The sequence below is a fragment of the Bubalus kerabau genome, chromosome 5, assembly GCF_029407905.1.
Source record: "Bubalus kerabau isolate K-KA32 ecotype Philippines breed swamp buffalo chromosome 5, PCC_UOA_SB_1v2, whole genome shotgun sequence".
Lineage (NCBI taxonomy): Eukaryota > Metazoa > Chordata > Mammalia > Artiodactyla > Bovidae > Bubalus > Bubalus kerabau.
Genome location: NC_073628.1, coordinates 109,522,037 through 109,547,471, shown reverse-complemented (window position 1 = coordinate 109,547,471; position 25,435 = coordinate 109,522,037). Strand labels below are relative to the sequence as shown.

General features: G+C 40.7%; 1 protein-coding gene across 1 annotated transcript; it reads left to right on the top strand.

Annotated features, from left to right (window-relative positions):
• The first annotated feature begins 207 nt into the window (after positions 1-207).
• LOC129653217 (PRAME family member 8-like) lies at positions 208-21,629 on the top strand. Its single transcript, XM_055582667.1, has 4 exons — positions 208-258; positions 18,116-18,426; positions 18,782-19,354; positions 20,705-21,629. The coding sequence occupies exons 2-4, from the start codon at positions 18,140-18,142 to the stop codon at positions 21,255-21,257; spliced, it is 1,413 nt and encodes a 470-aa protein (XP_055438642.1). The 5' UTR covers positions 208-258; positions 18,116-18,139; the 3' UTR covers positions 21,258-21,629.
• Positions 21,630-25,435: the final 3,806 nt, after the last annotated feature.

Below are 25,435 nucleotides of genomic sequence, written 5' to 3'. Positions count from 1 at the left end.
TTTGTGTGTGTTTTTTTTGTGTTTTTTTTTTTTTAACCTCACAATAATCTTTGACGTTACTGCCTGCTCCCTTTGTTACAAACTTGTCAATAGCCTGACTCCCCCTCCTGCCTCCTTGGAGCAGTTTTCTCAGAGCCTCTGAGATGCTGTCTCCTGGGCTTGGGTCCTAAACATTCCGAACCAAGTAAAATAACTCTCTACTTTCAGGTGGTGACTAGCGTTTTAGTCGACGGTTTTCATCTAACGCCTGGAACTCAGGTGAGTGGGGACAGGACACTGTGGGTGGGAAAAGGTCTTGGAAGAGCATGTAAAATGACAAGAAATGCACAACTTAAAATGTGACAAATATGTTTTACTTGGTGACTTTACAGAAGATTATGGCCAGAAAGGTGGCTTCTCAGATTGCTCTGAGGAACTGAAAGTTATAAGGAGGGAAAAAAGTTATATGGGAAAGCCAGAGTATGTAAAGTCATTTCCTGAAAAAACATTCAGAAAACATCAAAAGATTACTTCATATGATAAAAATGATACATCTCAATGATTTTCATGCTTTTTAAAAATTGTTATTTATTTATGTACTTTTTGAGGGAGGAGGGGAGGCTGTGCTGGGTCTTCTTTGCTGAGTGCAGCCTTTCTCTTGTTCGGGCAAGCAGGGGCTACTCTCTAGTTGAAATGCATTGGTTTCTCATTTTGCTGGCTTTTTTCATTGCAGAGCATGGGCTCCAGGGCATGTGGGCTTCAGTAGTCACAGGTCTCAGGCTATAGTCGAGTGCTCAGGAGTTATGGAGCATGGGTTTAGTTCCTCCACAGCATATGGAATCTTCCCAGACCAGGGATCCAAGCTGTATCCCTTGCACTGACAGGTGGCTTCTTTTATTTTTTTTTAATTTGTTTTTTCATTGAAGCATAATTTCTTTACAGAATTTTGTTGCTTTTCTGTCAAACCTCAACATGAATCAGCCATAGGTATATGCATGTCTCCTCCCTTTTGAACCTTGCTCCCTTTTCCCACCCCATCTTATCCTTCTAGGGTGATACAGAGGCCCTGTTTGAGTTCCCTGAAACATACAGCAAATTCCTATTGGATATCTATTTTACATATGGTAATGTAAGTTTACATGTTACTCTCTCCATTCGTCTCACCCTCTCTTCCCCTCTCCTCATGTCCATAAGTCTGTTCTCTATGTCTGTTTCTCCTTTGCTGCCCTGCAAATAAGTTCTTTGGTGCCATCTTTCTAGATTCTGTATATATGCATTAGTACACAATATTTATCTTTCTCTTTCTGACTTACTTCACTCAGTATAATAGGCTCTAGTTTAATCCATCTCATTAGAACTGATTCAAATGCGTTCCTTTTTATGGCTGAGTAATATTCCATTGTGTATATGTACCACAACTTCTTTATCCTTTCATCTGTTGATGGACATCTAGGTTGCTTCCATGCTCTAGCTATTGTAAATAGGGCTTCAGTGAACATTGGAGTACGTATGTCTTTTTCAGTTTTGGTTTCCTCAGGGTATATGCCCAGGAGTGGGATTGCTGGGTCATATGGTGGTTTTATTCCTAGTTTTTTTTATGGACTCTCCATACCATCTTCCATAGTGGCTGTATCAATTTACATTCCCACCAGCAGTGTAAGAGGGTTCCCTTTTTTCTATAACCTCTCCAGCATTTATTGTTTGTAGACTTTTTGATGATGGCCATTCTGACTGTTGTGAGGTGATGTCTCATTGTAGTTTTGATTTTCATTTCTCTAATAATGAGCGTTGTTGAGCATCTTTTCATGTGTTTATTAGTCATCTGTATGTCTTCTTTGGAGAAATGTCTGTTTAGGTCTTTTCCCCACTTTTTGATTGGATTGTTTGTTTTTCTGGTTTTGAGTTGTATGAGCTGTTTATGTATTTTGGAAATTAATCCTTTGTCAGTTGTTTCATTTGCTATTATTATCTCCTATTCTGTGGGTTGTCTTTTCACCTTGCTTATAATTTCCTTTGCTGTGCATAAGCTTTTAAGTTTAATCAGGTCCCAACTGCTTACTTTTGTTTTTATTTCCATCACTCTAGGAGGTGGGTCATAGTGGATCTTGCTTTGATTTATGTCATTGAGTCTTCTGCCTATGTTTTCCTCTAAGAGTTTTATACTTTCTGGTCTTACATTTAGGTCTTTAATCTGTTTTGAGTTTATCTTTGTGTATGATGTTAGGAAGTGTTCTAATTTCATTCTTTTACATGTCACTGTACAGTTTTCCCAGAATCACTTATTGAAGAGGCTGTCTTTGCCCTATTGTATATTCTTGCCTCCTGTGTCAAAAATAAGGTACCTATAGGTGCATGGGTTTATTTCTGGGCTTTCTATCTTGTTCCATTGGTCTATATTTCTGTTTTTATGCCAGTACCATACTGTTTTGATGACTGTAGCTTTGTAGAATAATCTGAAATCAGAAAGATTGATTCCTCCACCTCCAATCTTCTTTCTCAAGAATGCTTTGGCTATTTGGGGTCTTCTGTGTTTCCATATAAATTTTGACTTATTTTTTTCTAGTTTTGTTAAAAGTGGCATTGGTAATTTGATAGGGGTCTCATTGAATCTATAGATTGCGTTTGAATCTATAGTATACTCATTTTCACAATATTGATTCTTCCTAACCAGGAATATCTCTCCATCTTTTATATCATCTTTGATTTCTTTCATCAGTGTCTTATAATTTTCTGCATACAGTTATTTTGTCTCCTTAGGTAGGTTTATTCCTAGATATTTTAATCTTTTTGTTGCAAGGTGAATAGGATTGATTTCTTAATTTCTCTTTCTGATTTTTCATTGTTGGAATATAGGAATGCAAGTGATTTCTGTGTATTGATTTTGTAACCTGTGACTTTGCTAAATTCAGTCTTTAGCTCTAGTAATTTTCTGATTAGGGTTTTCTATGCACAGTATCATGTCACCTGCAAACAGGTGAGAGCTTTACTTCTTCTTTTCTGATCTGGATTCCTTTTATTTCTTTTTCTTCTCTGAATGCTGTAGCTACGACTTGCAGAACTATGTTGAATAATAGTGGTGAAAGTGGACATGCTTATCTTGTTCCTGATCTTAGGGGGAATGGTTTCATTTTTTTCACCATTGAGAATAATGTTTGCTGTAGGCTCTTCATATATGGCCTTTACTATGTTGAGGTAGGTTCCTTCTATGCCCATTTTTTTTGAAGAGTTTTCATCATAAATGGGTGCTGAATTTTGTCAAAGCCTTTTTCTGCATTATTGAGATTATCATATGGTTTTTATCTTTCAATTTGTTAATATGGTGTATCACATTGATTGATTTGCATATGTTGAAGAATCCTTGCATCCCTAGAATAAACCCAACTTGATCATGGTGTATGAGCTTTTTGATGTGTTGCTGAATTCTGTTTGCTAAGATTTTGTTGAGGATTTTTGAATCTGTTCGTCAGTGATATTGACTTGTAGTTTTCTTTTTTATGTGTGTTATCTTTGTCTGGTTTTAGTATCAGGGTGATGGTGGCCTCCTAGAATGAGTTTGGAAGTGTTCCTTCCTCTGTAATTTTTGGAAAGAGTTTTAGAAGGATAGGCATTAGCTCTTCTCTAAATGCTTGATAGAATTCTCCTGTGAAGCTATCTGGTTCTGGGCTTTTGTTTTTTGGGAGATTTTTGATCACAGTTTCAATTTCAGTGCTTGTAATTGGGTTGTCCGTAATTTCTATTTCTTCCTGGTTTAGTCTTGCAAGATTGAACTTTTCTAAGAATCTGTCCATTTCTTCCAGGTTATCCATTTTATTGCCATATAGTTGTTCATAATAGTCTCTTATAATCCTTTGTATTTCTGCATTGTCTGTTGTAACCTCACCTTTTTCATTTCTAATTTTGTTGATTTGATTCTTCTCTCTTTTTTGCTTGATGAGTCTGGCTAAAAGTTTGTCAATTTTATTTATCTTCTCAAAGAACCAGCTTTTAGTTTTATTAATATTTACTGTTGTTTCTTTCATTTCATTTTCATGTATTTCTGCTCATATCTTTATGACTTCTTTTCTTCTACTAATTTTGGGTTTTTGTTCTTCTTTTTCCAATTGTTTTAGGTGTAAAGTTAGGTTGTCTATTGGATGTTTTTCTTGTTTCTTGAGGTAGGATTGTATTACTATAAACTTCCCTCTTAGAACTGCTTTTGCTGCATCCCATAGGTTTTGAGTTGTCTTGTTTTCATTGTCATGTTTTTCTATGAATTTTTTAATTTCCCTTTGGATTTCTTCAGTAACCTGTTCATTATTTAGAAATGTATTGTTTAATCTCCATGAGTTTGTGATTTTTACAGTTTTTTTTTTCTTGTAATTTATATCTAGTTTCATAGCATTGTGGTCAGAAAAGATGCTTGATATGATTTCAATTTTATTAAATTTACTGAGGTTTGATTTGTGACCCAAGATGTATTCTATTCTGGAGAAAGTTCCATGAGCATTTGAGAAGGTATATTCATCTGCATTTGGATGGAATGTCCTGAAGATATCAATGAGATCCATCTTGTCTAATCTATCATATAAGACTTGTGGGTCCTTATTAATTTTCTCTTGATGATCTGTCCATTGATATGAGTTGGGTGTTAAAGTCTCCTACTATTGCTGTATTACTATCAATTTCTCCTTTTATGTCTGTTAGTGTTTGTCTTATGTATTGAGGTGCTCCTATATTGGGTGCATCAGTTCAGTTCAGTTCAGTTGCTCAGTCATATCTGACTCTTTGTGACCCCATGAACCGCAGCACGCCAGGCCTCCCTGTCCATCACCAACTCCTGGAGTTCACCCAAACTCATGTCCATTGAGTCAATGATGCCATCCAACCATCTCATCCTCTGTCGTCCCCTTCTCCTCCTGCCCTCAATCTTTCCCAGCATCAGGGTCTTTTCATATGAGTCAGCTCTTCGCATCAGGTAGCCAAATTATTAAAGTTTCAGCTTCAATGTCAGTCCTTCCAATGAACACCCATGACTGATCTCTTTTAGAATGGACTGGTTGGATCTCCTTGCAGTCCAAGAGACTCTCAAGAGTCTTCTCCAACACCACAGTTCAAAAGCATCAATTTTTCGGTGCTCAGCCTCCTTCACAGTCGAACTCTCACATCCATACATGACCACAGGAAAAACCATAGCCTTGACTAGATGGACCTTTGTTGGCAAAGTAATGTCTCTGCTTTTGAATATGCTATCTAGGTTGGTCATAACTTTCCTTCCAAGGAGTAAGCATCTTTTAATTTCATGGCTGCAGTCACCATCTGCAGTGATTTTGGAGCCCCCCAAAATAAAGTCAGCCACTGTTTCCACTGTTTCCCCATTTATTTGCCACGAAGTGATGGGACTGGATGTCATGATCTTCATTTTCTGAATGTTGAGTTTTAAGCCAACTTTTCACTCTCCTCTTTTACTTTCATCAAGAGGCTCTTTAGTTCTTCTTCACTCTGTGCCATAAGGGTGGTGTCATCTGCATATCTGAGGTTATTGATATTTCTCCTGGCAATCCTGACTCCAGCTTGAGCTTCTTCCAGCCCAGCGTTTCTCATGATGTACTCTGCATATAAGTTAAATAAGCAGGGTGACTCTATACAGCCTTGACGTCCTCCTTTTCCTATTTTGAACCAGTATGTTGTTCCATGTTCAGTTCTAATTGTTGCTTCCTGACCTTCATACAGGTTTCTCAAGAGGCAGGTCATCTGGTATTCCTATCTCTTTCAGAATTTTCCACAGTTTATTGTGATCCACACAGTCAAAAGTTTTGGCATAGTCAATAAAGCAGAAATTGATGTTTTTCTGGAACTCTCTTGCTTTTTCGATGATCCAGCAGATGTTGGCAATTTGGTCTCTGGTTCCTCTGCCTTTTCTAAAACCAGCTTGAACATCTGGAAGTTCATGGTTCACGTATTGCTGAAGCCTGGCTTGGAGAATTTTGAGCATTACTTTACTAGCGTGTGAGATAAGTGCAATTGTGCGGTCGTTTGAGCATTCTTTGGCATTGCCTTTCTTTGGGACTGGAATGAAAACTGACCTTTTCCAGTTCTGTGGCCACTGCTGAGTTTTCCAAATTTGCTGACATACTGAGTTCAGCACTTTTACAGCATCATCTCTCAGGATTTGAAATAGCTCAACTGGAATTCCATCACCTCCACTGGCTTTGTTCATAGTGATGCTTCCTAAGGCCCACTTGACTTCACATTCCAGGATGTCTGGCTCTAGGTGAGTGATCACAGCATCATGATTATCTGTGTCATGAACATCTTTTTTGTATAGTTTTTCTGTGTATTCTTGCCACCTCTTCTTAATATCTTCTGCTTCATAGCATAGATATTTACAATTGTTATGTCTTCCTCTTGGATTGATCCCTTGATCATTATGTAGTGTTCTTCCTTATCTCTTGTAATCTTTATTTTAAGGTCTACTTTTTCTGATATGATGATTGCTACTCCAGCTTTCTTTTGCTTTTCATTTGCATGGAATATATTTTTCCATCCTCTCACTTTCAGTGTATATATGTCTTTAGGTCTGAAGTGGGTTTCTTATAAACAGCATATATGTGTGTCTTGTTTTTGTATCCATTCAGCCTGTCTCCATTTACATTTAAAGTGATTTTATATGTGTGTGTATGTGTGTGTGTGTGTGTGTGTGTATATATATATATATATATATATATATATATATATATATATTTGTTTCTATTGCCACATTCTTAATTGTTTGAGCTTTGTTTTTGTAGATCTTTTTCTTCTTTTGTATTTTCTGACACTATAAGTCCCTTTAACATTTGTTGTAAAGCTGGTTTGGTGGTTCTGAATTCTGTTAACTTTTGCTTGTCTGAAAAGCTGTTTATTTTGAATGAGATCCTTTTGAATGAGATCAATTTTGAATGAGATCCTTTCAGTAGAGTAATCTTGGTTATAGATTTTACCCTTTCAGTACTTTAAATATGTCCTGCCATTCCATTCTGGCCTGCAGAGTTTCTGCTGAATGATCAGCTGTTAAATTTATGGGGTTTCCCTTGTATGTTGCTTGTTGCTTTTCCTTTGTTGCTTTTAATATTCTTTCTTTGTGTTTAATCTTTGTTAGTTTGATTAGTATGTACCTTGGCATGTTTCTCCTTGGGTTTATCCTGTATGTGACTCTTTGCACCTCTTGGACTTGATTGACTATTTCCTTTTCCATGTTGGGGAAATTTTCAACTATAATCTCTTCAAAAATTTTCTCATACCCTTTCTTTTTCTCTTCTTCTTCTGGGACCCCTATAATTTGAATGTTGGTACATTTAATATTGTCCCAGAGATCTCTGAGACTATTCTCAGTTCTTTTCATTCTTTTTACTTTATTCTCCTCTTCAGCAGTTATGTTCACCATTTTATCTTCCAGCTCACTGATCTATTCTTCTGCTTCAGATATTCTTCTATTTATTCCTTCTAGAGTATTTTTAACTTCTGTAATTGTGTTGTTTGTCTGTGTATGTTTATTTTTTAGTTCTTCTAGGTCTTTGTTAATTGACAGGTGGATTCTTAACCACTGGACCACCAGGGAAGTTCCTTTTCATGCTTTTTTTATGTATGGAAAGAGGCAGGAGCCTGAACTTACTGAAGTCCATGTGATATGCATTAGCAAAAGTCTGGACTTATTGAAGTCCATATGATATGCATATGGCCCATATCCATATGATACACATCTTAACTACCTCAGGACACCATCCTGTTTTCTCCTGCTTGAATTCCCCTCGGGGCATACTGTTTTGGGGGCAGCTGCAGTGGATGATGGCCTTTTGGTTTCAACATCCTTTGTTTACTGAAATAGCAACTGAAATATTTGTCCCTAAGGAAAAGCTTAAGAGAAGACTGGAAGTGGAGATGAGTTTTTCAGTCACTCAATCATGTCCAGCTCTTTTCAACCCCATGGAATGTAACACACTGGGCTTCCTTATCTTTCACCATCTCGCAGAGTTTGTCACACTCATGTCCACTGAGTCGGTGATGCCATCCAACCATCTCATCCTCTGTCGCCTCCTTCTCCTCCTGCCTTCAATCTTTCCCAGCATCAGGGTCTTTTCCAGTGAATCAGCTCTTTGCATCAGGTGGCCAAAGTATTGGAGCTTGAGCTTCAGCATCAGTCCTTTGAATGAATATTCAGGGTTGATTTCCTTTTGAAATCAGGGTTGATCTCTTTGCTGTTGAAGGGACTCTTGAGTCTTCTCTAGCCTCTCATTTTGAAAGCATGAATTCTTCAGCACTCAGCCCTCTTTGTGGTCTAACTCTCACATCTGTACATAGCTACTGGAAAAACCATAATTTGACTATATGGACTTTGTCAGCAAAGTGACTTCTCTGCCTTGTAATATGCTGTCTGGTTTCTTCATAGCTTTTCTTCCAAGGAGCAAGATCTTTTAATTTTATGACTGCAGTCACTGTCCACAGTGATTTTGGAGCCCAAGAAAGTAAAGTTTGTCTCTATTTTCATTTTTTCCCCATCTATTTACCATGAAGTGATGGGACTAGATGCCATGATCTTAATTTTTTGAATGTTGAGTTTTAAGCCAGTTGTTTCACTTTCTGCTCTTTCACCTTCATCAAGAAGTTCTTTAATTCCTCTTTGCTTTCTGCCATTATGGTGGTATCATCTGCATATTTGAAGATATTGCTATTTCTTCCAGCAATCTTGATTCCAGCTTGAGCTTCATCCAGCCCTGGATTTCCCATGATGTACTCTCAGATCAGATCAGTTGCTCAGTCATGTCCGACTCTTTGCGACCCCATGAATCGCAGCACGCCAGGCTTCCCTGTCCATCACCAACTCCCGGAGTTCACTCAGACTCATGTCCATTAAGTCAGTGATGCCATCCAGCCATCTCATCTTCTGTCGTCCCCTTCTCCTCCTGCCTTCAATATTTCCCAGTATCAGAGTCTTTTCCAATGAGTCAACTCTTCGCATGAGGTGGCCAAATTACTGGAGTTTCAGCTTCAGCATCATTCCTTCCAAAGAAATCCCAGGGCTGATCTCCTTCAGAATGGACTGGTTGCATCTCCTTGCAGTCCAAGGGACTCTCAAGAGTCTTCTCCAACACCACAGTTCAAAAGCATCAATTCTTCGGCACTCAGCCTTCTTCACAATCCAGCTTTCACATCCATACATGACCACTGGAAAAACCATAGCCTTGACTAGACGGACCTTTGTTGGCAAAGTAATGTCTCTGCTTTTCAATATGCTATCTAGGTTGGTCATAACTTTCCTTCCAAGGAGTAAGCGTCTTTTAATTTCATGGCTGCAGTCACCACCTGCAGTGATTTTGGAGCCCCCAAAAAATAAAGTCTGACTCTGTTTCCACTGTTTCCCCATCCATTTCCCATGAAGTGATGGGACCGGATGCCATGATCTTCGTTTTCTGAATATTGAGCATTAAGCCAACTTTTTCACTCTCCACTTTCACTTTCATCAAGAGGCTTTTTAGTTCCTCTTCACTTTCTGCCATAAGGGTGGTGTCATCTGCATATCTGAGATTATTGATATTTCTCCCGGCAATCTTGATTCCAGCTTGTGTTTCTTCCAGCCCAGCGTTTTTCATGATGTACTCTGCATATAAGTTAAATAAACAGGGTGACAATATACAGCCTTGACGAACTCCTTTTCCTATTTGGAACCAGTCTGTTGTTCCATGTCGAGTTCTAACTGTTGCTTCCTGACCTGCATACAGATTTCTTAAGAGGCAGGTCAGGTGGTCTGGTATTCCCATCTCTTTCAGAATTTTCCACAGTTTATTGTGATCCACACAGTCAAAGGCTTTGGCATAGTCAATAAAGCAGAAATAGATGTTTTTCTGGAACTCTCTTGCTTTTTCCATGGTCCAGTGGATGTTAGCAGTTTGGTCTCTGGTTCCTTTGCCTTTTCTTAAACCAGCTTGAACATCAGGAAGTTCACGGTTCATGTATTGCTGAAGCCTGGCTTGGAGAATTTTGAGCATTACTTAACTAGCATGTGAGATGAGTGCAAATGTGCGGTCGTTTGAGCATTCTTTGGCATTGCCTTTCTTTGGGATTGGAATGAAAACTGACCTTTTCCAGTCCTGTGGCCACTGCTCAGTTTTCCAAATTTACTGGCATATTGAGTGCAGCACTTTCACAGCATCATCTTTCAGCATTTGAAATAGCTCAACTGGAATTCCATCACCTCCACTAGCTTTGTTCGTAGTGATGCTTTCTAAGGCCCCCTTGACTTCACATTCCAGGATGTCTGGCTCTAGGTCAGTGATCACACCATCGTGATTATCTGGGTCGTGAAGATCTTTTTTTGTACAGTTCTTCTGTGTATTCTTACCACGTCTTCTTAATATCTTCTGCTTTTGTTAGGTCCATACCATTTATGTCCTTTATCGAGCCCATCTTTGCATGAAATGGTCCCTTGGTATCTCTGATTTTCTGGAAAAGATCTGTAGTCTTTCCCATTCTGTTGTTTTCCTCTATTTCTTTGCATTGATGGCTGAGGAAGGCTTTCTTATCTCTTCTTGCTATTCTTTGGAACTCTGCATTCAGATGCTTATATCTTTCCTTTTCTCCTTTGCTTTTTGCTTCTCTTCTTTTCACAGCTATTTGTAAGGCCTCCCCAGACAGCCATTTTGCTGTTTTGCATTTCTTTTCCATGGGGATGGTCTTGATCCCTGTCTCCTGTACAGTGTCATGAACCTCATTCCATAGTTCATCAGGCACTGTATCTGTCAGACCTTGCCCTTAAATCTATTTCTCACTTCTACTGTATAATCATAAGGGATTTGATTTAGGTCATACCTGAATGGTCTAGTGGTTTTCCCTACTTTCTTCAATTTCAGTCTGAATTTGGTAATAAGGAGTTCATGATCTGAGCCACAGTCAGCTCCTGATCTTGTTTTTGTTGACTGTATAGCGCTTCTCCATCTTTGGCTGCAAAGAACATAATTAATCTGATTTCGGTGTTGACCATCTGGTGATGTCCATGTGTAGAGTCTTCTCTTGTGTTGTTGGGAGAAGGTGTTTGCTATGACCAGTGCATTTTCTTGGCAAAACTCTATTAGCCTTTGCCTTGCTTCATTCCTTATTCCAAGGCCAAATTTGCCTGTTACTCCAGGTGTTTCTTGACTTTCTACTTTTGCATTCCAGTCCCCTATAATGAAAAAGACATCTTTTTTGGATGTTAGTTCTAAAAGGTCTTGTAGGTCTTCATAGAACCGTTCAACTTCAGCTTCTTCAGCATTACTGGTTGGGGCATAGACTTGGATTACTGTGATATTGAATGGTTTACCTTGGAAACGAACAGAGCTCATTCTGTCGTTTTTGAGATTGCATCTAAGTACTGCATTTTGGACTCTTTTGTTGACCGTGATGGCTACTCCATTTCTTCTGAGGGATTCCTGCCCGCAGTAGTAGATATAATGGTCATCTGAGTTAAATTCACCCATTCCAGTCCATTTTAGTTCACTGATTCCTAGAATGTCAACACTCACTCTTGCCATCTCCTGTTTGACCACTTTCAATTTGCCTTGATTCATGTACCTAACATTCCAGGTTCCTATGCAATATTGGTCTTTACAGCATCGGACCTTGCTTATATCACCAGTCACATCCACAGCTGGGTATTGTTTTTGCTTTGGCTCCATCCCTTCATTCTTTCTTGAGTTCTTTCTCCACTGATCTCCAGTAGCATATTGGGCCCCTACTAACCTGGGGAGTTCCTCTTTCAGTATCCTATCATTTTGCCTTTTCATACTGTTCATGAGGTTCTCAAGGCAAGAATACTGAAGTGGTTTGCCATTCCCTTCTTTTTTTTTTTTTTGCCATTTCCTTCTCCAGTGGACCACATTCTGTCAGGTCTCTCCACTATGACCCGCCCGTCTTGGGTTGCCCCAGGGGCATGGCTTAGTTCCATTGAGTTAGACAAGGCTGTGGTCCTAGTGTGATTAGATTGACTAGTTTTCTGTGAGTATGGTTTCAGTGTGTCTGCCCTCTGATGCCCTCTTGCAACACCTACCATCTTACTTGGGTTTCTCTTACCTTGGGCGTGGGTATCTCTTCATGGCTGCTCCAGCAAAGCGCAGCCGCTGCTCCTTACCTTGGACGAGGGGTATCTCCTCGCCGCCGCCCTTTCTGACCTTCAACGTGGGATAGCTCCTCTAGGCCCTCCTGCGCCCAGGCAGCCACTGCTCCTTGGATGTGGGGTGGTCCTCCAGGCCGCTGCCCCTGGCCTTGGGCATGTGGTTGGTCCTCCCCGCTACCATCCCTGACCTCGTGTGTATTGTAGCTCCTCCAGGCCGCCGCACCTGGCCTCGTTGGCAGGGTACCCTGCTCCTCTCAGCGGTTGCCCCTGACGTCGTTCGCAGGGTAGCTCCTCTCGGCCATTCCTGCGCCGTTGCAGCCTAGCACTCTCGACCGCTGCCCCTGACCTCGGACGTGGGGTAACTCCTCGTGGCTGCCACCCTTCGGGCATGGGGTCCTCTCGACTTCTGCCCCTGACCTCGGACATGGGAATGGCAGGGCTGTTGTTTGACATGAAGACTGCAGGCATAATCAAGACAATATCTAAGGCCACAGCAACGACCAGAACCTGAGGCAGAGTCTCACAGGTCAGTCATTCCCTCTGCCAAGGTGTGATGCTTTGATGACAGTAGCCAGCACTTTAAAGGCCACCTGCCTGGAGTTCAGCCTGTTGGCTGTGTCAAGCCTGTTCTCTGGTGGCCAATTTAACTATTCTTTCCTTTGGCTATGGCTTAAGGCCCAGGGGTCTCTGATTGGCACTAACTCCAAGGAACAGAAGAGTAAGAAAATCCAAATCAGATTTCCCCATCCAATGATTTCCTATTTTTTCCTTGGAAAATTTCTGGGGCCTTTTGACGATCATATGTATAAGGATGTTCAGAGAATTTTTGCATGAATTGGAAGCTTAAACTCTGTTTACCTATAAACCATATGGAGCTTACTGGGAATTCTCATTAACTTTCTGGTAGCTCATTTCATGCCCTGGGCCTCAGGTTCTTTATTTGAAAAATAAATTAGTTTTGAGCTTCTTGTGACACTGTAGGTGCCCCGGGTGGCTCCTGAATCTGCCTTTTATGCTGGGTTCTTTTTTTTTTTTGTAATCCTTGATTTGAACTCCCATAGCTACTGGAAAAGAATCTTGGATAAATGTGGTTTGTGAAACCCAAGATCCCAACTCACACCCGAGGGTCATACCCTTCATTGCCCACTGCAGTTGTGGGGAGAACAGTATTTATGTCTTCCTGTTACAATACCCCAGGCTCAGGTCAAATTTTCTGGCATTTTCATCTATGAGAAAGGAATCCCCCATCACCTAGGACCAGGTCGGGTGGGTGAAGGATGGTAGGGGAGCAGGGAGACCTGGAGGGCATGGAACCCAACATCAGTGAGCTGATTTTGAATTTATGCCACATGATGCCAAAAAAGCAAAATGGCTGTCTGGGGAGGCCTTACAAATAGCTGTGAAAAAAAGAGAAGCGAAAAGTAAAGGAGAAAAGGAAAGATATAAGCATCTGAATGCAGAGTTCCAAAGAATAACAAGAAGAGATAAGAAAGCCTTCCTCAGCCATCAATGCAAAGAAATAGAGGAAAACAACAGAATGGGAAAGACTACAGATCTTTTCCAGAAAATCAGAGATACCAAGGGACCATTTCATGCAAAGATGGGCTCGATAAAGGACAGAAATGGTATGGACCTAACAGAAGCAGAAGATATTAAGAAGACGTGGCAATAATACACGGAAGAACTGTACAAAAAAAGATCTTCACGACCCAGATAATCACGATGGTGTGATCACTGACCTAGAGCCAGACATCCTGGAATGTGAAGTCAAGTGGGCCTTAGAAAAGCATCACTACGAACAAAGCTAGTGGAGGTGATGGCATTCCAGTTGAGCTCTTTCAAATTCTGAAAGATGATGCTGTGAAAGTGCGGCACTCAATATGCCAGTAAATTTGGAAAACTGAGCAGTGGCCACAGGACTGGAAAAGGTCAGTTTTCATTCCAATCCCAAAGAAAGGCAATGCCAAAGAATGCTCAAACGACCGCACAATTGCACTCATCTCACATGCTAGTAAAGTAATGCTCAAAATTCTCCAAGCCAGGCTTCAGCAATACATGAACCGTGAACTTCCTGATGTTCAAGCTGGTTTTAGAAAAGGCAAAGGAACCAGAGACCAAATTGCCAACATCCTCTGGATCATCAAAAAAGCAAGAGAGTTCCAGAAAAACATCTATTTCTGCTTTATTGACTATGCCAAAGCCTTTGACTGTGTGGATCACAATAAACTGGAAAATTCTGAAAGAGATGGAAATACCAGATCACCTGACCTGCCTCTTAAGAAATCTGTATGCAGGTCAGGAAGCAACAGTTAGAACTCGACATGGAACAACAGACTGGTTCCAAATAGGAAAAGGAGTTCGTCAAGGCTGTATATTATCACCCTGTTTATTTAACTTATATACAGAGTACATCATGAGAATCGCTGGGCTGGAAGAAACACAAGCTGGAATCAAGATTGCCGGGAGAAATATCAATAACCTCAGATATGCAGATGACACCACCCTTATGGCAGAAAGTGAAGAAGAACTAAAGAGCCTCTTGATGAAAGTGAAAGTGGAGAGTGAAAAAGTTAGCTTAAAGCTCAGCATTCAGAAAATGAAGATCATGGCATCTGGTCCCATCACTTCATGGGAGATAGATGGGGAAACAGTGCAAACAGTGGCTGACTTTATTTTTGGGGGCTCCAAAATCACTGCAGATGGTGACTGCAGCCATGAAATTAAAAGACACTTACTCCTTGGAAGGAAAGTTATGACCAAATTAGATAGCATAGTGAAAAGCAGAGACATTACTTTGCCACCAAAGGTCCGTCTAGTCAAGGCTATGGTTTTTCAGTGGTCATGTATGGATGTGTGGTTGGACTGTGAAGAAGGCTGAGCACTGAAGAATTGATGTTTTTGAACTGTGGTGCTGGAGAAGACTCTTGAGAGTCCCTTGGACTGCAAGGAGATGCAACCAGTCCATTCTGAAGGAGATCAGCCCTGGGATTTCTTTGGAAGGAATGATGCTGAAGCTGAAACTCCAGTAATTTGGCCAGCTCATGAGAAGAGTTGACTCATTGGAAAAGACTCTAATGCTGATTGGGTGCAGGAGGAGAAGGGGACAACAGAGGATGAGATGGCTGGATGGCATCACTGACTCGATGGACGTGAGTCTGAGTGAACTCCGGGAGTTGATGATGTACAGGGAGGCCTGGCGTGCTGCGATTCATGGAGTCACAAAGAGTCAGACACGACTGAGCAACTGAACTGAGCTGAACTGATGCCTTTTGTGATGTTGGGTTCAGTGTTCCTACATTTTTCTTTAAACATTTTTCTGCTAAGGGACAGTGGAGAGGAAATTGTGATATAAAACATGGGATTCTTTTCCTCTAGCAACAAATTTTCTTTGTTAAAACACTGTGTGTGGAATGTATTTGGCCATCCTATAGCCTCTAGTATGAGAAAAGTGGTCAGCAAGGAACTCTAACGTGACCTACAATGACAGGGAAACTGCATGTCTTTGTTGTTCTACACCTGAGACCAATGTTGGTTTGTTAGCCTGATTTTGATGTTGCTGGGGCTGGAATTGCCTTTGCATCCCCACAGTCCTGCCATTCCAGGTATAAAATTTAAATTTCACAAGAAACATTTGCCATTAGCTCTTGAATGAGTATGTATATCATTTTATATGAATAGGATTTTGTTGCAAGTGCTATTCGGTACTTGATGTTTCTTTTTCCTTAATGTTATGACCATCTCAAGTCTAATATGACCTAACAGACTCCTTACTTTCTTTTTCCATACCTGCTCCTTTCCCATCGTCCCCAATTTTAGTAAGTCACAATCAAATCTTGGAGGTTCCTTGAAGCCTCTGTTATCCTTCCATTTAAACTTCCCTGTAAGAGCAAAGTGCTTCTGATTCAGCCCCTAGAAAAACCCTGGGCCACTCAAGTGCAACCCCTGACTCGCAGCCAGGTGCAGCAAAGTATCCCCTGCTGGTGTCTTGCTCCCTTGTTAATCCTTGCAACATGATCCAGCAGCAACCAGGGGAACTGGGAAATAGACAGCAAATCATGTCTTTACCCTACTCACAAAATAAGTATCAGAATAAGTCAAGTAATATCAGTGTAATATCAAAAAATATGTAGAAGAAACCAATTGGATTATGGTTCAGCTCCCAGGATTCCAGGAATATGCCTGGGATTAATTGCTATCTTGGCTGCATCCTCTGTGTGAAGAACCTAAAAGACAATGGTTACTGGTAGCAGCAGGCACAGTGAAGACAAGGTTAGCTGTGACTGATTCACATTCCCCCCACCTGGTCTCTGAGTTCCTAAAGAACCCACAGTGACCACCCTCACTGATTCTCAGATGTGCAAATGTCCTTCACAGAGTTGGTCATGACTCCTTCCATTCAGATTCTCAGATTTAGTCTTTTCAAGTCAATTTGATGTCCTGAACTCAACATTCTAGCAGGAAACACCCTCAAAGATGACTGTCTCCTCTTAGCCACTCCTGTTTAGTTTCTAAATATCACCCAAAGAGAAGCCTTTAGTGTCCTTCTTTCCAAGAGAAAAACAAACAAAACCACATGCATGAGGCTGTTGAGTCATTCACAGGGCCCCTTTAGGAAGGGCCACCACCACACTGCCCATCGCTGTCAGCGATTAAGCCTGGAGGGCCAGTGACATCTCCAGTTGCAAGCCCCTGTGAATAAACTCATAATCTGCCATTTCCCATATAAGACCTAAGTGTGAACTTGAAACAAATAAGAGTTTATTTTGTTTCCTTTGGAAATAACACCACTGCTTTTATGAAGCTGTTTTAATTCTAGGACATTTAATAATTTTAATTTGGACAAAAATCATGCAACAATGAGGTTTTCCAGACATTGTCTTGGGTTTTGTTTTTTTGTATAATATTTGGGACACATAATCCCTTCCCTTACTCCCACCCAGGAATACAACTATCCATATTAGCAAAACTCAATCCTATTTTGTGAAGTGAACCAATGAAAAAGTCCTAGATCCCACCCCCTCCCTCAATCATCTGGAGATACACTGTAACCCAATCAGGATTAACCTGAGAGAATTTGTGGAATCTAATCAGGTAATGACTTCTGATTGGAAGTTAGCAGTTGAAAGGAGGGCAGATGTGGTTAGAAAGTTCTATAAAAGCCTCAAACACCAAAGAAGAGACTCAGAAACTTCTCAATCTTGAGTCACTGCCTGTGTTCTCCCCCAGGACTGAGGTCTGAGCAGCCCTAGGACCACATCTGAGCCGGTAAATTATCAACCTCAGGGAAGATACTCTGCCAATGGTCAGTGTGTACTGAAAGGTGGGATGTGATCTGACATGACAGGAAGAGTTTTCCTTTTCTTTTGGTTAAACAAATTAAAGGCTTTCCTTTTGCCTCAAAGTGTAGCTTTGCCTTCATCCTAAACATTTTGATTTTGGCTTTGGCTTATATCATTTAAATGTCTTATCAAACAGTTCTTCTTGTTAATAAAAGACATCTAACTATTGGAAATGCTATTTCTTGACGTTTAAAGTTTTTAGTTTATGCACAAATTGCATTGCTTTTAAAAGGTATCTCCTTAATCCTTCCCAGTAAAGTTAACTTTGGAAACTGAGGACTGAAGCTGTGTTCCACATGAACTTATTGCCCCATAATTTGGGCTGAACATGATACTTTAAGGTTTTCACCCAAAAGAAAGGGAGTCAACTTGTTCAGTCTCCTGATACAAAGGTGCAAGAGGGACATGCATTAAGCAAACAATGGAAGGAAATGGAGGAGCTATTGGTTGCCTTTCTGTCTTCTTGGTACTTGTGAGATTCTTGCTCTAGTGCCAGAAGAGGCAGAGCTATGGTTTAGTGCCCACCAAATATAGCCTGGAAGCCTGACAAACTGAGTTTCTTCCTTTCTGGTTCATCATTTCCAAGGTGATGACTTTGGCTCTGATTTGATTTCCCTGAAGGATGGGGAGAGAGACCACTCTTATGGGTATGACTGACCTGAGAAGGATGCTTTGTTCCCTTGCATTTTCACAGGATTCCATTAAGAGAAGAGTCAGGATGAGTGCTCACAACCCACCCAGACTTGTGAACTTGGCAGCAATGAGCCTGTTGAGAGATGAGGCCTTGGCCATCTGCTCTTTGGAGTATCTGCCCATGGAGCTCTACCCAACACTATTCATGGCCGCCTTCTCTCTCAGACGCAGTGAGACCATGATGGCCATGGTGCAAACCTGGCCCTTTGCCCGCCTGCCTCTAGGAGGGCTGATGAAGAAGCCTCACCAAGAAACCTTAGAAGCAGTGCTGGATGGACTTGATGTCCTGCTGGCCCAGAAGGTTCAGCCCAGGTGAGTCTGATCCAGGTAGCCTGGCAGGGTCTTGGGTGTCCTGGAAGGGACTGCTGGTGTCAGGGAGAGTGAATGACCAAAGGGCAGACCAGAGACTTCTGAAAAAGCTCAGAAGCCTTGAGCACTGCTGAGATCACATTGGGAAATACCTTACAAAAGTGTACTAGGAAGGATGGAAGATGAAAAGGACTGGAGGAAAGTGAGCAAGAGAGGAAAGAGAAAAGACAGAAGGTGATATCAGGAATGTGAAGTCAAAGCAAAGATGGGAAGTTAGAATGTTGCCTAAATTCTGAGGCTGTAGTTTCATTCAGTGTGTATTTTAAAGACTCTCACCCGATCTTCTGTTTCCCCATAGGAAGTGCAAACTGCGGGTGCTGGACTTGAGAAATACTGGCCAGGGCTTCTGGAACATGTGGTCTGGAGACAAGTACCATGTGACCTCAAGTTCACTTAGGGCATCAGTGGCTAAGGACATGTCAAGGACAAAGCACTCCTTGGCTCCCTTGGAGATGTACGTAGATCTTTGTCTCAAGGAAAATACCTGGGGCAAATGTATCACCTACCTCTTCACGTGGGTGGAGCAGCGGAAAGGCTCCATACACTTGTGCTGTAAGAAGATGAAGATTGTTTCAAGGTCCAGGGAAACTATTAAGAAAGTTTTCCGAATAGTGAAGCTGGACTGTATCCAGGAGGTGGACTTGAATTTCACCCAGAAGCTGTCCAGCCTGGCCAAGTTTGCTCCTCTCCTGGGCAAGATGAGCAATGTTCAGAAACTCCTTCTCTCCCCCATTCATGGGTCTGCTGCTGAGGAACAGGACCATCAGGCTCTTCTGCAATTTACTTCTCAGATCCTCAGACTGCAGTACCTCCGCTATCTCCGTATGGAAGGTCCATCTTTCCTTGAAGGCCGCCTGAACCAGATGCTCAGGTGAGGGGACCAGCCCTTGTTGAACAACAGTGAACACAATAGTAAAGTATCAAGTGCATTGTCTCATTTGGTGCTCTACTGTGAAGTGTGGTAGCACATAAGTGGAGCAATCAAGGTGTGAGAAAGCTGGTATAGAAGTTCTGGAAAGAGACATCAGGTTAGGAAGCTACAAATTAGGAGGCATAGGTGTAGTGTGGGCATGTATGTGATTTCTTCTTTGGGAAGAGATATCTCTGTTCAACGACAGGTTATGAAGATGGCATTGACAAGGAAAAACCTAGATCAAGCTAAAGGAACCTTGAAAGCTCTTTTTCCTCATCTATCAAGCAGAGTACAACATACTCCACTTCCTTAGGAGGATGAATGAAGATAATGGAATGCACTAGAATATGCTCAATAGAGAGCCTGAGACAGAGTCTCCATCAAGTGTGGACACTACTTAATTTTAGTACTGGGAGATGAGATAAACATGTTTTAATTCACATCCCTTCAGTCCATGCTTGGGCTCCAAATGCCTATATCTCTGGCCAGGTGAGGCACTTGGAAGATGTGTAGAAACAGTAAGACCCCACACCATGCCCTGGGGCTGCCAATCTTTAGCGACTCCCATCTGGGCATCATCTACATACCTTCTATCCCTGTTCACTCTCCTTTTGTCTCTGCTTCATTACTATCATCTCCAGAATCATGCATTTCCTATATATTATTTAGTTACATTATATGCAGCCCAAGACCATCTTTACAGATTGGGACTTTAAAAGTAATGAAGCAGAGACAAAAGGAGAGTGAACAATGATAGAAAGTTTGTAGATGATGCCCGGATGAGAGTTGCTGAAGTCTGGCAGCCCCAGGGCATGGTGTGGGGTCTTACTGTTTACACACATCCTCCAAGTGCCTCACCTGGCCAGAGATACAGACATCTGGAGCCCAAGCATGGACTGAAGGGATGTGAACTAAAACATGTTTATCTCAGCTCCCAGTACTAAAATTAAGTAGTGTCCATACTTGATGGAGACTCTGTCTCAGGCTCTCTATTGAGCATATTCTAGTGCATTCCATTATCTTCATTCATCCTCCTAAGGAAGTGGAGTATGTTGTACTCTGCTTGATAGATGAGGAAAAAGAGCTTTCAAGGTTCTTTTTTTTTTTCAAGATTCTTTTAGCTTGATCTAGTCACACATGAAAATTGCAGGATTCAGCCTGGAATGAGTCTGGGCATTCTGGATATTGAATTTTATCAGATGGTAACAACAACTTGGTTTCAGGCCAGTCATTTACCTCTCAAGTGGAGGTCACTTATCACTCTGGTTTCCCAGAACTAATTTCTTGTTTTTTTTCTTTTTCCTCCAGATGCCTGACGATCCCCTTGCACAACATCTCAATAACCAACTGCCTGCTTACAGAATTAGACTTGACCCATCTGTCCCAGTGTCCGAAAATCTGTCAGCTAAAGGGCCTGAATCTGAGTGGTGTTACCCTGACCAACTTTTGTCCTAAGCTCATCCAAGGCCTGCTGGAGAAAGTTGCAGGTACTCTTGAAGAGCTGAACTTAAACCTGTGTGGGATCACGGACTCCCTCCTCACGGCTCTTGTGCCTGCCCTGAGCTGCTGCTCCCAGCTCAGGGTCTTCAGCGTGTGTGGAAACCTCATCTCCATGGCTGTCCTGCAGAGTCTCCTGCGTCATACTGATGGGTTGTCTGCTTTACGTCTAGAGTTTTATCCTGCCCCTCGGGAGAGTTACAGCTTTCTGGGTATTCTTAACCAGGAGAGACTTGCCCAACTAAAAGCTGAGCTTTGGCAGCTCCTTACAGACTTAGGACATCCCAGGAAGATTTGGATTAGCCCCAGCCCCTGTCCTCACTGTGGTGAGGAAGTGTGTGATCATCTGAATCCCAATGCATAATACTGTAATACCCTGCCTAGGTGGTTGCCTCTATCAGAAGCTTTCTTCTGGACACTTGGAAATTGAAATCTAGTACATAGGTATATTATGAAGGGAAAATACACCCTTGATTTCTGATACCAGCTCAGTGTCATTGAGAAAAGCAAACGTGATCTAGCAAGGGTGCAGGATTCTAGAAGGATATGTTGACTTGGGGAGTTTGGGATTTATTTAGAGACATGTTTATGGAGTCAAATATGAACCTAAGTTTCTGGAGGTTCAGTTTGAGACACACATGTTTGAGTTATTTCTGTATGCACAATTGTAGAAATGATCAGAAATAAAGAGACCTTCCGTGTAAATGAATAAATGCTGACCATGATATTATTCTGATTTCTGTGTTTACATCTCATGGATCTCTAGTTACTGATGGTGCTGAGGGAAGCACTTTGTGGACTATGATCTGAAACTCCATCATTCCCTAGTTATATTTTCCCTTTCACTTTCTTTACTTAGTTCTGTGGGTTAATACAAACAACAAAGGAAACATACTCAGTGGTCCTCAACAATACATCTCTGTCATGGGTGGGAACTGATATGCATGTTCCTATGAGAAAAATTCTAAAATCATACAGGCATGAAACATGGTTTTATTATGTTTATACTACGTTTCAAAAGTATATCTTTTGAACGCTAGTTCATGTCAATAAAAGTTTCATTTTATTCCCATAACACTTATTGGTCTTCCTTATTGAGGAAGATTAGTATAGCATGTTTTGACATTAGCATATCAGGTTGTATAATAAAATAGCTGTAATATACAACATATAACTTATACTTATCCATCTGTTTCCTCAGCTCCCCACTGTCTGCTTCAATCAGCTGCAGATCCATTATAACATATTTATTAAAATTCTCTGAATCTCCTGTTTTACTAGTCAATTATGATGCAGAAAATATTTCCTCTTGTTCCCTCTTCTCATATCTAGAGTTGCACTATTATATTCTCTATATGGTTGTAGATACAATTGATGGCCTTAAGATATTTAGCTATGTCTGAAGCCTGGGTTTCCATTGGGTATTGCAGGAGACACTAATTTTATACAGTAGATGGGCTATAAGATATATAGCTCATTACATTTATAAATTCATTAGTGTAATGTGAGGAGATGTAACACAGTGAGGAGAGACACAAGACATAAATAATTTGAAAACAAGTTAGGACAAATTAAAGAATGACTAGTAAAATGAGTTGTCATCTGGTGTCAGTAATTCATCAAGTTCACAGAGGAGCCTGCTGGAGAAGCCAAATTCTGCAGGAATCAGGTAGAAAGAAAAAGATAAATGCTTCATCTTCGTTTACAAAGGCATAGGTTATGAATTTGTTGCAGGTAAAAAGAAAAGTTTTGTGGAAAGCAAAGTTTATTATTAGCATGTGTAAGTACCATTGAGCTGAAGTTGGGAGCATAAATAATGCTTTCCAAACCAGTTTTTGATTTGTTCATTTGTTTTAAAATAAGGTACAAAGGTTAGTTATTACATGGATGCATTTTTCTCCACTTTCTTTTTTTTTTTTTTAATATATGTCCCAAAGTGGCTTTTAATAAAAGTTCTCTAGGGGTGGGAGGTAGGTTCAAGAGGGAGGGAATATATGTATGTTTATGGCTGATTCATGTTGCTGTACAGAAACCAGCACAACATTGTAAAGAAATTATTATGTTAATACAGGGTTATCATTATAACCCTGTACGCGAGACAGCAAAAGAGACACAGGTATAGAACAGTCTTTTGGACTCCATGGGAGAGGGAGAGGGTGGGATGATTAGGGAGAATGGCATTGAAACATGTATAATATCATATAAGAAACGAATCACCAGTCCAGGTTCGATGCAGAATACAGGATGCTTGGGGCTGGTGCACTGGCATGACCCAGAGGGATGGTATGGGGAGAGAGGTGGGAGGGGGGTTCAGTATGGGGAACACGTGTACACCCATAGTGGATTCATGTTGATGTATGGCAAAACCAATACAATATTGTAAAGTAATTAGCCTCCAATTAAAATAAATAAATTTAAATTTAAAAAAAATTTAAAAAAGAAAAAAAATGCAGAAACACCAAAAAAAAAAAGAAAAGAAATTATTCTCCAAATTAAAATACAATTTTAAAAAGAAAGTGAGATCATATTCTTTGCAACTAATGGAATCTTGAAACACAATATCATTTGTACAAAAGTAAAATGCATATTCTCAAAAGTTAATTAAAATTTTAAAAATTCTCTAAAATTTTCCAATTTAGAATTTTCTCCAATTTAAGGATTTATTGATGAGTAGTATTTTAATAACAATTTACACCGATAAAGATGCAACAGGCATTCCACAAGACAGTGCAGATGATGTATCCTTCACAAGCTCTAGAAAGCTTCCTCCCACAAAATGGTCTAAGAAAGAAAAAAGTCCTTTTTATACAAGTTGGTGAAACAAAGATTGAGATGACAAAGGTCTTTGAAAGTTGGCACAGCCAAAAGGCTGCTCAGAATTCCAGTCTATTTGACTGATTGTCAGATGTGCAACATATGTGTACCTTCCTAATGGCAGTGAGCAAGATATCAATAGTCAGGGGAAATAAACCACCTAAGATCAGGTAGAACAATTATATCTCAAAGAAATAGGGAGATGAATGCAAGTTACTCCTAAAAGGACTTTTGTTTCTTTAAGGTTAGAATTCTGGAAAAAGTATTTTATCAAGTTGGCTTTTCCTAACTGTGTGTGCAAAACTATCAAATTTGGAATGTCAAAAGAACCCCATTTGGCCCACTATTGTCATGGGGCTGAATAAAATTTGCCTTCAGACTTAAAGCTGTGTCTGTCTATAATTTTCTTTGGCACAACTTCCACAGCTGATGACTACTCAGGCAGGAAAGGTTCTGAATATCCCTCAGATTCCCACATACCTGACAATGACCAACTTGGAGTCCGGCCACTGTTGGAGTTTCTCATATTAGCCCACGAGTTTTCTTCAGAGAATTCTTTTCTGGTTGATTGACTGATTCCTATTTTTGGCTGTGCTAGGTATTCATTGCTGTGTGGGCTTTCCCTAGTTGTGGCAAACAGGGCTTGCTCTTGGTTGTGGTGATCGGGCTTCTCACTGTGGTGACTACTCTTGTCTAGGAGCACAGGCTCTAGGGTGCACAGGTTTAGGTTGTTGTTGCCCATGCGCTCAGTAGTTGGAACTCAGAGGCTCCAGAGTTCAGATTCAGTAGCTGTTGCCCTGTGGCAGGCAAGATCTTCCTGGGCCAGGGATTGAACCAGTATCCCTGCATTGTAAGATTATTCTTAACCACTGGACCATCACAGAAGCCCCAAGTTTTGTTTTTTTTTTTAAAAACTATTGAAGCATAGTTACATAAGATTGTTGTGTTTAATTTTTACTGTAGAGCTTCTTCAGAGTGTCTTCACTTTGGTGGCCACAGGTGTATAAGAATTGTTCAGGTATCAAATAACGGGTGGGTGAGATGCATGGAAAATTCTTATAGAATAAATGGTCTCCCTTTATGCATGACCTTAAATTTCAAAGAAATCTTTATATGATGTATCCCAAAGTAGGAGTCACCCCTGAATGTGGTAGAACATTAAACACCAATAAGAACTTCTGTATTTAGTGTAGAAAAGTTGTTGTTATTTATGAAGAGAAAACAAGAATTTTTATTTCTGTGCCTAAGGTGTCACCTTGATCAGAATCTGTGTGGAACTTAGCTAGGTCTGAGGAAACAGTAGTGATCTAAATATACTTGAAAAGCGTCCTTTGAAATTATGGTTTATTTGACTTCTAAGACCCCTGAAATATGGCTGGGAAAATTTGTCATCTGCAAAGTGTCCTCAGTGAGAAAAGAAAAAGAAACTTAAAGAAAACCTTTCCTGGTAGCACTTGCCTTTGGATGACAGGGTTATTTGGGACTGAGCCAGGTTTTTATCTTCTCTGGCTCCAAGTTCCCAAAGAGCCCACAGTGCAGGAGTAGCAGCAGCAAGTTGTCCAACTTACCTCTGAGTTTCTCAAGCTGCAACATCTCCAGTATCTCTACCTGGATTCTCACTCCTTCCTTGAAGGCTGCCTGGACCAGATGCTCAGGTGAGTGTGGACCGCTGGCTGGGTAACAGTGAACATATCACTGACATGCCAGGTACACAGGGTCCCTAGCTAC

Bases quoted from the DNA above. Each gene is read 5' to 3' on its own strand.
- LOC129653217 (XM_055582667.1), top strand. From the start codon at position 18,140: ATGAGTGCTCACAACCCACCCAGACTTGTGAACTTGGCAGCAATGAGC. The intron at 18,427-18,781 runs GTGAGTCTGATC...GTTTCCCCATAG, and splicing joins GCCCAGAAGGTTCAGCCCAG to GAAGTGCAAACTGCGGGTGC. The intron at 19,355-20,704 runs GTGAGGGGACCA...TTTTTCCTCCAG, and splicing joins CGCCTGAACCAGATGCTCAG to ATGCCTGACGATCCCCTTGC.